This window comes from Cervus canadensis, chromosome 8, assembly GCF_019320065.1.
Source record: "Cervus canadensis isolate Bull #8, Minnesota chromosome 8, ASM1932006v1, whole genome shotgun sequence".
Taxonomy (NCBI): domain Eukaryota; kingdom Metazoa; phylum Chordata; class Mammalia; order Artiodactyla; family Cervidae; genus Cervus; species Cervus canadensis.
In genome coordinates this window covers 44,210,769-44,226,548 of record NC_057393.1, presented here as the reverse complement: position 1 = coordinate 44,226,548, position 15,780 = coordinate 44,210,769, and the positions used below count along the sequence as shown (strand labels likewise).

At 33.8% G+C, this 15,780-nt stretch overlaps 1 protein-coding gene across 1 annotated transcript in view; it reads left to right on the top strand.

The window, feature by feature from the left end:
- The window catches only part of PCDH15 (protocadherin related 15), a 1,286,954-nt gene that overhangs the window by 1,230,045 nt on the left and 41,129 nt on the right, over positions 1–15,780 (top strand). The window contains exon 30 of the mRNA XM_043476181.1: positions 5,132–5,220. Within this exon, the coding sequence (XP_043332116.1) occupies positions 5,132–5,220 (89 nt within the window). The remainder of the gene's footprint in view (positions 1–5,131; positions 5,221–15,780) is intronic.

The window sequence follows — 15,780 nt, the reverse complement described above, 5'->3', positions numbered from 1 at the left end:
TAATATATTGATTATATTAGGTTAAGTGTATTATTGAACTAAATTCATTATATTTTTCTCTTTCTATTATGATTACCAGAAAATTGAAAATTACATATCTGGCTTTTTTTTTTTTTGTCTCACGTTATGTTTATATTGGACTGTACTTTCTAAATTATTTAAGAAGTGAATAGAGAAAAAATGATTTATAAGAGGTTCATGAGAAATAATTTAAAAGGTTTAGAATCTCTGTTTTTGGAATTATGTGTTGCACAAATATTCTTTTTTTCTTTTTTTCTTTTCATTATACCTAGTAATTTTAATCCATTACAAAAATCAATCCCAAAAATAATAAAAAGAAATGTTAAGAAAAAGTTTCGTTAGTAATTAGGGCATAAATAATTAAATGAAGCAATTTTAAAGGAGAATTTTAAAAATTTTACTATAATAAACTGAAGTGCATTTGTAAAAATATTTGCATAAAGGCTCTACTGGAAAAGTAATATAAACAAAATCTAATAATCTTAAACACAAATATCTTTGCTATAGATGATAGAAGAAACCAATGATTCAGGGAGATGGAAATTTTTGGAAGATCAAAATTTAAACTATAATAGCTTGTCATCTTCATATGCACAGAGTATATATGTTCTACATAAATAATATGTGTATGTCAATACTTCACAGATATTTTAAATTTTAAAACTGTTTGTAGGTAAGTCTGAGACAGTTACTTCTAGAGTTAAATGCAGTCTGACTTTTTATTTTATCAGAATTAAAAATGCTTTTTTATTTTAAGTGTACAAAATCATCATTTTCAAAATCATTTTCAAAAAATCAATATGTACATATTCCAGAGGACTTTATTTAAATCTTGATTCAGTTTGTTTAACAAATTAAAAATGCTCTTTGAAGTAATTTATCCTTCTGAATAAAGAGAAAGTACTGACAGTCTTTTAAACATAGATGACAGAGTTACTTATAACTTCAAGGCCAAATATTGTTTCTAAATAGAGTCCCCAGCACATGAATTGACTGCATTTGTTTTACTTGTAAAACAAACTTCAAAACTCAGAACTTATTTATACAAAGGGAAGTTTTACCTTTACCCCATACCAAATAAAACTAACATTCTAGTGTTTCATTGATCTACAATTAGTGGAAATCTCTTAGCCATGTGTAATTAATCCTTGGGGGTTTGTTTTGATAGGCTGACTGTGTAACAGAAAACTCCAAAATTTCAGTGGTTTAAACTAACAAGGTCTGTTTTTGTAGGACACAACAATGAGAGCATATATGGTCGGGTGATGTTCTTGACAGTTTTTGCAAATTGAGATTCGGTGGCTCAGTTCCCTTCCATCATGTACCTGTGTCCTGCTCTGTGGCTTCTTTATTCAAACAGATACTGCCAAAGAAAGGGAAGGTTAACACATGGGATAGATTAGAGAGTATTTATTTCTTCTTTTACACTGACTTCCATTGATCAGAACTTCATCATATGGTTCCATCAAACTCCAAAAGAAGCTGAAAAATCTGCTCTTATTTAGAAAAGAGTCCATGATTACTATTTGTTTCAGGCTGTTTGTTTTGGATCAATTTTTTTTTTTTTTTTCTTAACATTCTCTCACCCGATATTGAAAGAGAAAAAAGGAAGGGAGGAAGAAATGAGGGAAGGAAGAGAGGGAAGGAAGGAATAAAGGACAGTTTCACAAATCTCATGTAGATTTTTCTAGAGACTTTTATCATGTATTTTTACTACTAAAAACTAAAACAGGAAGCAAAACAAATAACAAAAAAAATGTTATATGTAATATGTAATGTTAGTCCTTTTTATTTTTTTATTCAGGAGTGATGCAAAAAGATAAAATAGAGTTACAAAAAGAAGCTGTGATAATCCTTTTTCTAATGAACTTAGATTTTGTGTGTGTGTGTGAGGACAGTCAAGATTCCTGTACATGTTTAAGGAAAATCTAAACATTTGATCCCAGATACCTATAATGAGTTAGAGATACAAGGTTGGAACTGCCAGTGTTAGCAACTTGCTCATAGGTGATAATAAGACAGACTCCTGGCTCAATATAGTCTATCTGAACATATGAATTATTAGGCCCACACTATGGTTTGAAAGATTTCAAATTAGTTGTAAATACTTCACATCTTATCTCTTTCCTTGAAAGATGGAAAACTCCAGCAGATCTGGACCTATTTACCCACATCACAATATTCAGTAGAGATGAGTGATAGCTGAGTTCTTCAGAGGAGTCATGTGTTCTCTGATTAGAGAGACTGCCAATTCTCCCTATTATTTCATACTTTTTTGACTGCTTTCCTCATTTAGGTTACCTGCCTGGTCCCTGAAGAAGTTTGAACTTATGACTTCTGACAGGGCATCTATGGGCAACTATATGCAGAGAACTTGGAACTTATATAAAAAATATATGTAAACAAGAGGTTGAAAGTGAAAGTCGCTCAGCCTTGTCTGACTCTTTGCAACCCCATGAACTCCATAGTCTATGGAATTCTCCAGGCCAGAATACTGGAGTGGATAGCCTTTCCCTACCCCAGGGGGACTTCCCAACCCCGGGATCAAACCCAGGTCTCCCTCATTGCAAGTGGATTCTTTACCAGCTGACCCACCAGGGAATCCCAAGAATACTGGAGTAGACTATCCCTTCTCCAGTGGATCTTCCCAACCCAGGAATTGAACAGAGTCTCCTGCATTGCAGGTGGATTCTTTACCAACTGAGCTATCTGCTGCTGCTGCTGCTGCTAAGTCTCTTCACTCGTGTCCGACTCTGTGCGACCCCATAGACGGCAGCCCACCAGGCTCCACTGTCCCTGGAATTCTCCAGGCAAGAACACTGGAGTGGGTTGCAACTGAGCTATCAGGGAAGCCCAAAACATGAAGTTATTCCCTAGCAAAATAGTATTCAGATATATAGTGCTAAATCTGCCTAATCCAGACTATTAAATAAATAATCCTGGTGTATATGCATTTACACAATTTTAATTGTGTATAATATTAGATACATATTTTTAATTTTAAAATTTAATATTAAAAACTGCTATTCAGTCAGTCAGTCAGTTCAGTCGCTCAGTTGTGTCCGACTCTTTGCAACCCCATGAATAGCAGCACACCAGGCCTCCCTGTCCATCACCAACTCCTGGAGTTTATGGCAAATAGAAGGGGAAAAGATGGAAGTAGTGGCAAATTTCCTCTTCTTGGGCTCCAAATCACAGCGGACTGTGACTGCAGCCAAGAAATCAGAAGACAGTTGCTTTTTGGCAGGAAAGCAATGACAAACCTAGACAGCATGTTGAAAAGTGAAAACATTACTCTGCTGATAAAGGTTTATATAGTCAAGGCTATGGTCTTCCCAGTGGTCATGCACGGTTGTGAGAGTTGGACTGTAAAGAAGGCAGAATGCCAAATAATTGATGCCTTTGAACTGTGGTGCTGGAGAAGACTCCTGAAAGTCCCTTGGACTGCAAGGAGATCAAACTAGTCAGTCTTAAGGGAGATCAACCCTGAATATTCACTGGCAGGACTGATGTTGAAGCTGAAGCTCCAGTATTTTGGTCATGTGATGCAAACTGACAACTCATTGGAGAAGACCCTGATGCTTGGAAAGATTGAGGGCAGAAGGGGAGAAGAGGGCATCAGAGGATGAGATGGCTGAACAGCATCACCAATGCAATGAACATGAACTTGGGTAAACTCTGGGAGATGGTGAGGGACAGGTAGGCCTGGCGTGCTGCAGTCCATGGGGTCACAAAGAGTCAAACACAACTGGGTGACTGAACAACAACAGGTGTGTATAATATACATGCAGGACAGCATATTTTTTGAATGTCTGGGTAATAAAAGATTACATGTTCTGAAACCTGTGTTTAATTGGGATCAAGATATGAATGTCTCTTTGTTCTATTAGAGGCATATTTTAAAATTGGATATTTAAATTTTTTTCATATTTAAAAATTGGAATGATACTGTAACTACCTGATACAGTTATTTATAGAATTAAATCAGTGTCAATTCCTGTGTGTATGTGTATGTAAAGTACTTTCAGTTCTGTCCAACTCTGCAACCCTATGGACTGTAGCCCACTGGGCTCCTCTGTCCATGAAACTCTCCTGGCAATAATACTAGAGTGAGTTGCCATGCCCTCCTTCGGGGGATCTTCCTGATCCAGGGAATGAACCCAAGTCTCTTCAATCTCCTGTGCTGGCAGGCGAGTTCTTTACCTGGGAAGCCCATTAATTCCTGTACTTTTGAGCAACACAGTAAAACATGTATTGTAAGCAGAAAATAAATGCTATTATTTTTCTTCCATTTTTCTAAATAAGAACATAGAAGGAACTCTAAATATTACATGAAAGAATGGATTCATAAACAGTATTAGATTAGCTTATTTCAGCCCCATCTGTAGTTTTTATGTATTGTCATCGTTTTAGTCACTAAGTCGTGTCCAACTGTTTGTGATCTAGCAGACTATAGTCCACCAGGCTTCCCTGTCTGTGGGATTTTCCAGACAAGAATACTGGAGTGGGTTGCCATTTCCTCCTCCAGGGGGTCTTTAAGACTCAGAGATCAGATCTGTGTCTCCTGCATTGGTAGGCGTACCCTTTACCAGTGATCCACCAGGGAAACCCGAGTTTGTATGTGTATATCTCTTTATCTGCACAAAGTTGGCTAATGCAGACATGATTCTGTATTTGGTGATCTCATGGAATGAATTATTCTAACTATCCATGTCCCAGATTCTTAATGACAATGAATAAAGGATCTCTTAGGATTTATAAAATCTGAAAGTTTGGTTTTCCATTTTCCTGAGTGTTCTTAAGTAAGCCAGTTTTTAAAAAAAATGTACAAAACCACATTTGTTTTATGCTTTTGGAAAAGTCAAGAAAGCAAATGCAGAACCAACGGTAGTCGAAGTCACTTAGGCTTCTATAACATCTAAGTAAGCAACTATTCTGTCATTCCCAACCTTTTCCGACATATATAACAGAGATTATGTAGTTAGAAATACCATTGATGCTTAAATTGGAAACCACTATGTCTTTGCATAGTAGAAAAGAAAAATGTTGATTTTTGATTATAGAAATGTTAATGAGTAAAAGTCAAATGAATTCTGGTTTTGTCTTTCAGGTCTCCGTGGTCAATCAGCTGGATATGCAAGTCATTGTTTCTAATGTGCCCCCTACGCTAGTGGAAAAAAAGATAGAAGACCTTACAGAGTAAGGGTTTTGCTTTACTTATATATTTATTTTCATATGGCTATAGTTTTTTATTGAATTAGGTCATTTTGATCATTACAATGTTCAGACTAAACACACATTTTTAAAAATACCTTCTTAAAATTAAATTTAGGTCACTCTTATTGAAATAGGTAGCTTCATTTGAAGTTTATGATGATTCTAAGATTCTTCAAATAAGAATGAAAATTAGATGTGAGATTTTATTCAGAATGCTTTGATTGATGGGTCAACATAAACTCAAAATACTGCACATAAGAAATAAGCATAACTATTTGAGGATATATCTTGATTTTGTGGCCCCAGAGTCTTCAAAAAGCTCATTATCTCAGCAATCCAGCTAGTCCAAGAAATGCAATTTCTCTGAGTGATGTGTCTAAGTGGCTAAAGCTTATTCTTCTATAATTTTTCAAGAATGTTAATTCTTTCATATCTTGATTCTAAAATACATGTCATATCCCTCTGCCTTTTGAACAGTGTATACTCTACATGGCTGAATATGTTGACTCAAAACTGTGATTATGAATTCACAATTTCCTAATATTCTAAATATTATCAAGAATTATTAACATGTCTTTACTATTTCACCCTTAACTACGCTAACCTAGCCTGCATCATTTAATAATTTTATAGTGATAATTATTAGTTATTCCTTGTCTTCTATTGAATTCAACTTGACAGATGTCAATTACTGTTAATTTGCCTCTTCAAGTAAAACATCTTTATACTTCTGTGTTGCCAGAAGAAACTGTAGATAGACAGTTAACCTGTTACAAACTATGTGTCAAATAAAATACAATAGGCACTGATTAAGGCATGAGTGACTCTCCTATAATAAGAGCATATGTGCTTTGCAAAATTACTTCCTGGTGCTTCACAAAATTTAACCTTTTTTGTCACATAAAACATCCTATGAAAGAGGTGATTATCAACATTTAAGCATGGAATAGTGATCAGAGAGTATCTTGTTTACTTCTGTAAAAGTGGTTTATATATGCTTAACCTTTATTAAATAGTAGCTGATTACACCTGAAAAAAGTTAGCATCTTGTCTGTCTCTTAGCTGTTTTAATGTCATCTATTGGAACAGGCTTTTTCTGATTACACCATCCAAAAGAGATGACACTCTTTTCAACCCCTGCTTTTGTTCAAAGCATATCTAATATTTATATTATATATCAATTTAACATAAGCTTTATAAAGATAGGAAATCTACTTTTCACTATTATAATTCCAGTTATATAGTAAGCTTTTGATGCATTTTCCTGAATGAAAGTTTTGTGCAAGCAAAATCATGATGTTCTTTTCTTCATATTGAGACAAAATTTATAAAAACTGAAAATGGGAATGTAAAAGTATAATTTCATAGCAATTATATGATTTATTCCTCCTACATAGATATGAAGATTTGAAAAAGAAAAATCAGGCATCTTTGAAAGAAGTTTGGACTTCATATAATATTGTGCTTGAAACACAGCTTGGGCAAATAGTTTAATCTTCCCCAGACTCAATTTCACCAGTTGTTGACAAGATAAAACTCCTTTCGTAGAATATTGTGAGAACTAAATAATATAAGCCATCTAGGACTCTTCTAGGACTATGAAATTTGTGAACATTCAATGAACAATAGATATTCTATGCAAATGAGGTTAGTGACCCAAAGTCAGTAGGGTAAGGCAGAGAGATCTCAGAGTTTTGGCATGTTCTAGTCAAAAAATATAGTTTAGTAATGGAGGCCAGATTATGGATTATGGATTCAAGCAAATTAGTTTGATGTCAATCTTGTGTTCCTTTAGATAGAATTAAACATACATTTGTGGGACTCCCCTGATGGCTCAGTGGGTAAAGAATCCACCTGCAATGCAGGAGACATCAGTTTTGATCCCTGAACTGGGAAGATACCCTGGAGGAGGAAAATGGCAAACCTGCTCCAGTATTCCTGCTTGAAAAAGCCCATGGACACAGGCACCTGCCAGGCTACAGTCCAAAGGGTTACAAAGAGTCTGGCATGACTGAGTGACTAAGCACATAAGTAAACCTAAATTTGCTATTGCAGTAAGCATAGCAGGTGCACGCCAGATTCCCTTTTACAGGATGTCTTTTTTTTTGTTTGTTTTCTACAATCTGTTAATTTAGAGATTTTTAAAGACAAAAATTTTGGGTCCCTTTTTAAAAAGACGTTTTTTCCAGGGAAGTTTTATATCATTGTAAAATAGAGCAGAAGATACAGAGAATGCTCATATACTTCTCCTTCAACCCCCCTCACACATAGCTTCCCTCACTATCCATATCTTGCACCATAGTACATTTGTTACAATCAATAAACCTATGTTGACACATCATAATCATCTCAAATCCGTAGTCTACATAGTGTTCACTCTTGGTGTTGTACATTCTGTGGTTTGGACTACTGTATCTATCATTGCAGTATCATACAGAATAGATTCACTACTCTGAAAAATCCTCCATGCTCCAACTATTCAAACCTTTCCCACTAACCCCCAGAAATCAGTGATCATTTTACTATCTCCACAGTTATACCTTTTCCAGAAGACCATACCCTTGGAATCATATAGTTTATAGTCATTACGATTACTCTTGAAATCAACTTTAGCAGACAGAAGATGGAAGTAGTGATAAAGACTGTTAGATCTGATTCAGCACCATGAAGCCCCAGATGCTCCATGTCCCAGGGCTGGGGGTGCGAGAATGAGGGCATAATGAAAGCATACACATAGACAAAGTAGACAGCAGAGTGACAACTTGGTACTTAAAAATAGGAATTTATTATTCCAAAGATCAGACTAACCAATATATACGTTTCCTGTAGGTATTCTTAGATAAGTCACATCACCTTCAAAGCCATCTTCTGTATTTCCTGAGACATCTCTATCTTAAGATGGAAAACAAACTCTATATGATCAACATTTTTATGTTTCTCCTTTGTGTTTGTGTTCAGTCGCTCAGCTGTGTCTGACTCTTGAGACCCCATAGACTTTAGCCCACCAGGCTCCTCTTCTCCATGGGATTTTTCCAGGCAAGAATACGGGAGGGTTGCCATTTCCTTCTCCAAGGGATCTTCCTGACCCAGGGATCAAACTCACTTCTCCTGCATCTCCTGCATTGCAGGTGGATTCTTTACTGCTGAGCCACTAGGGAAGTGGCCAGATCATAATCCACAGTGTTCCTGATAAGCACAAAATCAGCACAAATTGAGAGAGTAGATCAAAGAAAAATGTAATGATCTAATAAATTCATTTCACAATTGGGAAGATTTTTCAAAAGAGGTCAATGTCCTTTGATAACTAAGAGCATGATGCCTGGAAAATAGAATGCTCAAAGAGTAAATGTTAGCTGCTATAGGAATGATAATAATTACTTCCCACTTTCTTGGAACTGGCTTAAATAGCTCTGCTAAAAATTTTTTTTCTTTTATTACTTTGTTTTTTAATGCTTATAGAAGTAACCAAATGACCTTTTGCAATGAAACACATGTCTTTCTAATTATATTAATATATTCAGCAAATTCTCCCTTAATGGGAATCTGTGCCCCTTATGAGTGGCCTCGTATGTTTGCATTTTGAGGCATCTTAGATTGATCTTAGCATTTATCTATTCGTGAGCATTGTTTTTCTGTTACAAATTCTTGAGATTAAGGTGTAGGAGAAATAGCTGTGAGGGTAAGGTTAAAGAGATCTTGTATAACATACAAATGATTGGCAAGAGTGTCCAAAGAAGCTAAGAATTGTTTGCATTTTGTGTTTTCCTCCTTGCTCTTTTCACTTCACCATGAAGCTCATATAAATAAAAGATGCTTGAGATTCTAAAATTTAAATGGTAAGAATCTGTGGAAATGGCATTTTCAAAAATATAGATAAAAGAATTTAGAAATATTGTGTTATAATATAAATCAGAATTGGTAACAGGTCTTAGAGTTGGTCAAATGCTTCTTATTTTCTAAATACAATATGAAAATTCAGTGAAATTAGGACTTTATTGATGTAGTTATTGCTTTGGTGTGAAGGAGCCTAATAGTTCCATGAAAAATTTACAGAGCATCTGAAATGAGTCAGTGTAATTAATCCATAGCTCCTGGAATAGAGCTTACAAAACATACTTTAGAAATCTGGCCAAAATGTGTATTTCTGGGATAAGAATTATAAAATCACTTCAGAAGAAAATCTAGGAAACAATAAAAAATAAAAGCCAGCACTTATATTGTCTTAAATCTTCATAAGACTTAGTGTTGAGAGGAAAGGTGGAGTTGAAAGGCAAATCAATAAACACATTATCGTTGATCATTTTTATCTACATTTTGCTCTAGAGTTGGGAAGCTGAGGGAATTTTCTATAAAGGGATATGTTAATAGTTTACTAATAATAAATTAAAAATAATATTTGTACTTTTAATGATATTATTTAAAATTTGCTGCTTCATTAAATTAATTTTGTTATTAAAATATTTAACTGTTAAAAATAATTAGTAATCACCATAGCAAAATCCTTTTGTAAATAAAACTTTATTTTCAAGAACAGGTAAGGCTGATTTAGCTAGTGGGCTCTAAATTAGCAATTCCTAATTTGGAATTATATTTTGTAGAGAGAAAAAATTTACAATGCTTGTTTTTTCTATTCTAACTCCTATAAGAAAACACTTTAAAGAAACTCTTGTGTGAAATTCCCAAGTGATATATTAGCAGTTTTTCCTAGGAAGGCTTTTCCTTTTGAATTCACAGGATCTAGGCTTAAGCCCTGGCCCACTAGTGGTTAGGAAGTCTTAGACCAGGAAATTAAACTTTTTGATTCCTAGTATCCATATCTTGGGGCTTTCCTGGTGGCCCAGTGGTAAAGAATCTGTCTGCCAATGTAGGAGATGCTGGTTCAGTTCCTGGGTTGGGAAGATCCTGTGGAGAAGAAAATGACAACCCACTTCAGTATTCTTGCCTGGGAAATTCCAGGGACAGAGTAGCCTGGAGGGCTATAGTCCATGTGGTTGCAAAAGTGTCCAACACGACTTAGTGAATGAGTATGCAGCCATATCCTGAAGCTGGCAATGTAGTCATTAAATAAAGAGTAGTTCTTAATTGTAAGCACTAAAGATTTAACAGTGAACTTAAGCAAAGTCCTTGTTCCTGGGGGAAAATAGCAAATAGGATAAGAATAATAAATGATACATAATTTGATGTCAAGCAGTAATAACTATAATAAAAAAAAGTAAAACTAACAATATATATGATGAAACAGACATATTATTTCATATAGGATGATTGAGGAAAACCTTTCTAATAAGCAGAAATCTAGCAGAAACCTAAGTGAGGGAGAAAGTTATTTGTCTGTGGTGATGTGGGGAGACAGGAGTAGAGAAAGTTATCCCAGAGAGAGGACACTACGTATATGAAAATTCAGAGTTAGTAATATGTTTGGCATATCAAGGTATAGATGTTAATGTAGGAAATGAGTTATATAGGATCTCATAGGCCACCTGGATGATTTTAACATTTTACTTTGTGTAAAGTAGAAAGTCCTGGGCTTCCCAGATGGAGCTAGTGGTAAAGAACCTGCCTGCCAGTGCAGGAGAGGTAAGAAATTTGAGTTTGATCCCTGGGTCTGGAAGATCCCCTGGAGGAGGATATGGCAACCCATTCCAGTATTCTTGCCTGGAGAATCCTATGGACAGAGGAGCCCGATGGGCTATGGTTCATAAGGTCACAAAGAGTCAGACATAACTGAAGCAAATTTAGCATGCATACATGCATAGTAGCTACTAGTTACATGTGGTTCTCAAGGACATGAAAAGTGAAAAGTCCAAATGAGAGGTGCTGCAAGTATAAAATACACAACAGATTTCAAAGACTTAATACCAAAAAAAGTAAAATATCTCCCTAATGTTTTTATATGGATTATATATGAAATGGTCATTTTGGATATATACAGTTAAATAAATATATTAAATTCACCTCAACACATTTTTATTTTTAATTTTTTAATGTGGCTACAGAAAATTTGAATTTATATGTGTAACTTGCATTGTATTTCTTTTGGGCATTTTGTTTTAAATGTTTTGCACAGAGAAATAACATTGTAGTTTAAGTTTTAAAAGGTGGTTAAGTGGGAAATCAGGAGACCAGTTAAGAATCTAGAACAATAGTCCAGGAGAGGGATCAATGTGGCTTGGAACTGATGGTAGGTATGGACACAGGGAGGAGTTAAGGATATAATTTTTGAAGATACAACCTACAGAATTTGTTATAAATTGGACATATGGGAAAAAGTAAGATACAATAATGACTCCTAGGTGTTTGGTCTGAGCAAACAAAGCCAAAGAATATTTGCCATACTTGAACACTGAAAAATTTGATAAAAATTATACATGTGAAAGTAATAGTATTGTGTTCTTGGAAAGGATTGACTTTATATGGCAATACTTGATTCATATCAATAAAATCCCTGAATGTCAGTCCTCTCTCACCATCATGATACTAATTTCCCAACTTGGTAATGGGTTAAAGTTCCATTATCTGTTCCCCACAGTCACACTTTTAGCTCTACATTGAGATTTTTTTTAAAATTTTATCTCATTTATTCCATGTGAACTGAGTACATTATAGATATCAGTTATGGTGTTATCCAATCAAACCAATGAAAATATGTTAAAAAAATATAGGCCCAGCTGGGATGTATGAAATATTTTATTGTATTGAAAATTTATAGTTGTGTAGTTTTTCTCATCTACTATGTTCTAAATTGAATTGCTATAAATATCTCCAATCACATGCCAATTTTGCTCAAGTATTCTTAACACATAGATGAAGTTGAGGTTATCAACAGAGAATGACTATAAATGATCTAATTTTATCAGATTATCAAGCATAGACATTTCAATAGCACAACTTTTGAAAATAGTGTTTTTTGTAATAGGCATCTAATAGCTGCCTATTAAATAAATTGAAGCCAGTCATAAAAATAAAACATAAACTTAATATAAAATGAAATCCAAATTTTTTAATATTCAAGGTATATATCATGATTCCTTTAAAAAAATGATAAATGTAATTTGGTTTTATTCAGTCTAGGTGATTCATTGTTATGACACAAAAGAGATTCACCTACTATTTTTCTGAAATACTTAGTTTGGGGCTTCATTTTCACAGAGAAAGAAGTAACTTCCTGTCTTTCCTAAAAGAAATACTCATTTTTCAACTCATTATGTTACAAGAAGTCATAGTTTTTTACAAAATTAAGATAGCCCAGAATACAATTTGACTTGTACAAAATAGTATCTGAAGTTGTTACTTATGTACTTTGAAGAAATAACCAAAGCTAATTACTTTTTGAACTTTTCTGGTAGCTCAGATGGTAGAGGATCTGTCTGCAATGTATGAGACAGGATTCGGTCTCTGGGTGGGGAAGATTCCCTGGCAAAGGGAATGGCAACCTGCTCTAGTATTCTTGCCTGGAGAATTACATGGACAGGGGAGCCTGGTGGGATGGAATCACAAGGAGTCTTTTCAACTAGATTTTACTTTTTCTTTAGATTCTACTATATGTTGATTCAGTAGAGCTAATTATGTCGATGTGTTTGCTTTCAATAGGTTTATTCATATTTTAATGACTATACTCACCATTGATTGATCAACACATTTCTGAATGCTTATAGTCAAAACTACCAGTTTCTCTGGGGAGAAAGAAGAAAGTATTGAAGGATAATAAATGAGTCTTCTAAACTTATATTTGCCATCTGATATATATGATATAGAAAAATGTAAATACATAATTGTGTCCCTCTTCCATTTTTCTTAGCAACACACACACACACACACATTTAAAGAATGGTGCTTAGATGTTAGATTATATATTTTGTCAGATTCAATATATTTGCACCTAATTTTTTTTTCCTTTTTTTTCCCCCAGAAACAATGAAAACAAAAAAAAAAAAAAAAAAAAAAAAAAAAAAAACCAACAAAAAAAACCAAACAAACAAACATAATGCTTTTTTAGAATTCCACTGAGGACATTTTGATCTTATTTAAAAATAATGTTTGATATATTTGAGCAACTGCTATTGTTTGCAAAAAGAGATAAGTAGAATCTTCTTAACTGAAAATGCTTGAAATACTCATTTTAAAAACCCTGTTTTTTAGTTTTAGGGCTGATAGAGATGGTTTTACATTGTCTTTGTTTTCCCTGAAAGAAGAACACAAACATTAAAAAATAAAGCAGTGTTGGAGCAAGTATTTTACTTAAGAAAAGAGCAAGCTTAAAGAATAGGTTGAGCTAGATTGTGGGAAATAAAAATAAATTTAATTCATAAGAGATAATTTTAATGAAGGCACCATAATATTGACTGTAATATTTTTATTTAACTTATTATTTGTGCTATATATTTTAGAAGAATTTGAATAAATATTTTAAAGCAAACAATAGAGGGGAAAAATGTAAAGTGTTATAATCTCTGTTTACTTTTCCCAAATATCATATCATTCAGTTTATTTTTCAGAGTTTTTGCTTGCACCAAATAGAAAATAACTAGAAAGCAGTTGCCAGATGACAATAATATCTTGATATTATGATTCCATTAAAAACATGAATCACAGCTGCTTTATAAAGATATCCAAGATACATAGTGGGCATTTTTTTTCCTTTCGAAATACTTCTTTCTCTCATATTTTTTTGTTTTATGGTCAAGAAGTTTTGCCAATTAGAACAGCTTATTATCTATAATTATTTCCAGGCCATGGTACAAGGTAAATACATTGTGTTCTTGCGCAGCCACTCAATTCGGATACCTGATTAGCAATGATTGGTGCCTCTATTCTCTAAATCATCTTTGTAGTTCTTCTCTTAACTTTTTCCAACTTCTATACAATTTACCTTTCTGTGCTGCTGTTTTATTAGCTTGTGGAATAAATTCAACTACGTGTTTATATAAGAAAATTCCATTTGTATCAGCAGCAACACAAACCATTTTATTAATAATTTCACTTATGTCTAAGTTGTAATAGAGGTTACATTTAGGTTTTTTTAAAATTTTTAACTTTATTCAAGGAGAATTAATGAAGTTTATAACGATTCATACAGTGAAACAAGATAAAAAACATTTAACATAAGTCAGAAACTGAATATTGCAAACAGAATAGAAAGACATTGTGGAAAGAATGAAAATGAAACTGGTAATAAAGAGGCTAAAGCATCCTGCAGAGACACTACAAAGTAGGAAACAAACTTGGTTTTCATCATTTTAAGGCCAAAGTGAAAGAAGCACACAAAAAATTGGAAAAAAATGTGAATCAGTTAAAAAATTAAGGAAAAAAAAAAGAATCACTTCCAGTGGAAATGTAGAACTATTTCTGAGTGAAATGCAGGATTGGAGGAATGTTTTTATCCTGTGGGACATCTTAGAAAAGATATCTCCTAATGTCTTTAAGAAAATGTTCTATGGAACCTGGAATGTTGCTGAGGATATGGTCTGGGCAGAGGCTCTACAAGTCTGTTTCATGAGAGGAAATGAGTTTAGAATATTAGGAACTGTGCTGTGCTGCGTAACCCTCTGGCCATCTGCAGTGCCTATTGATTCTTTTAGCCAGGCTTTTGAAAAAATATTGACAGGTACCTGGAGTGGAGCTCCCTATGTTGCTAGTTAAATATAAAACATATTTACTTCAACAAAAGGCTAAGTAGGGTTTACAGTCATGAAATCTGAGGAGTTTTTTTACAACCACCACAACAAATAGCTAACATTTGTGGCATGTTTTTTATTTGTTGGGCTTTGTGCACTTAATTGAGTGTTATCTAAATAATGTCTCATAGAGGCCTTTGAGGTAGAAATTATTATTTTCCTCTTTGCAGAGAAGAGTTTCCTAAAACTATCAGAGGCTCAGTAATTTTCACAAACACACAGATGCCAGTGGTGGAAATTTAATTAGAATCTACATCTATGAGCTAGCAGCAGGTTGGGTTCCTAACCACTCCCTATGCACAATTCTTCTTAGAAGGCAGACTTAATTAAAAACCCAATCTATTTTTTTGGGGTGATGGGTGGAGGAGGAGTGAGCTGCTCTAACACAAGGCCAGAAACGCCCATCAAATGGTAATTTTATTGTGGCTCATTCACATAAATAGGTAACTGAAAAGATGATTGGTGTAACAAATTTAGTGTGAAAAAATAAAAGTTAGCCATAAGTAAATACTTGTTTTAGCTAAAAAAACTATTTCAGTAAAGCTGCTACACTTATTTTTTTATAACACAATTTCTGGTTAATTACACATATAAGAAATTGGATAAGTGATGCTGTAAATTAAAATTTAGGGGAATAAACCAAAAATAACTACCTTTGATAATAAAACAGTTAACTGAGCCAGTTGTTTATTAGTTCTCTTAGTCTGTGATTTAAAAAAAAAGGTGTTTTGCTTAAAAAACTTTCTCTTTCAATATTTATTATAAGAAGGCTATATAGATTGAAATTTTTAAAGTAAATAGAAAGTAGTTTAAATTTTAAAAAATTAGCTATCATGTGGTAGCACAGTAAAATGTTATATATACATAT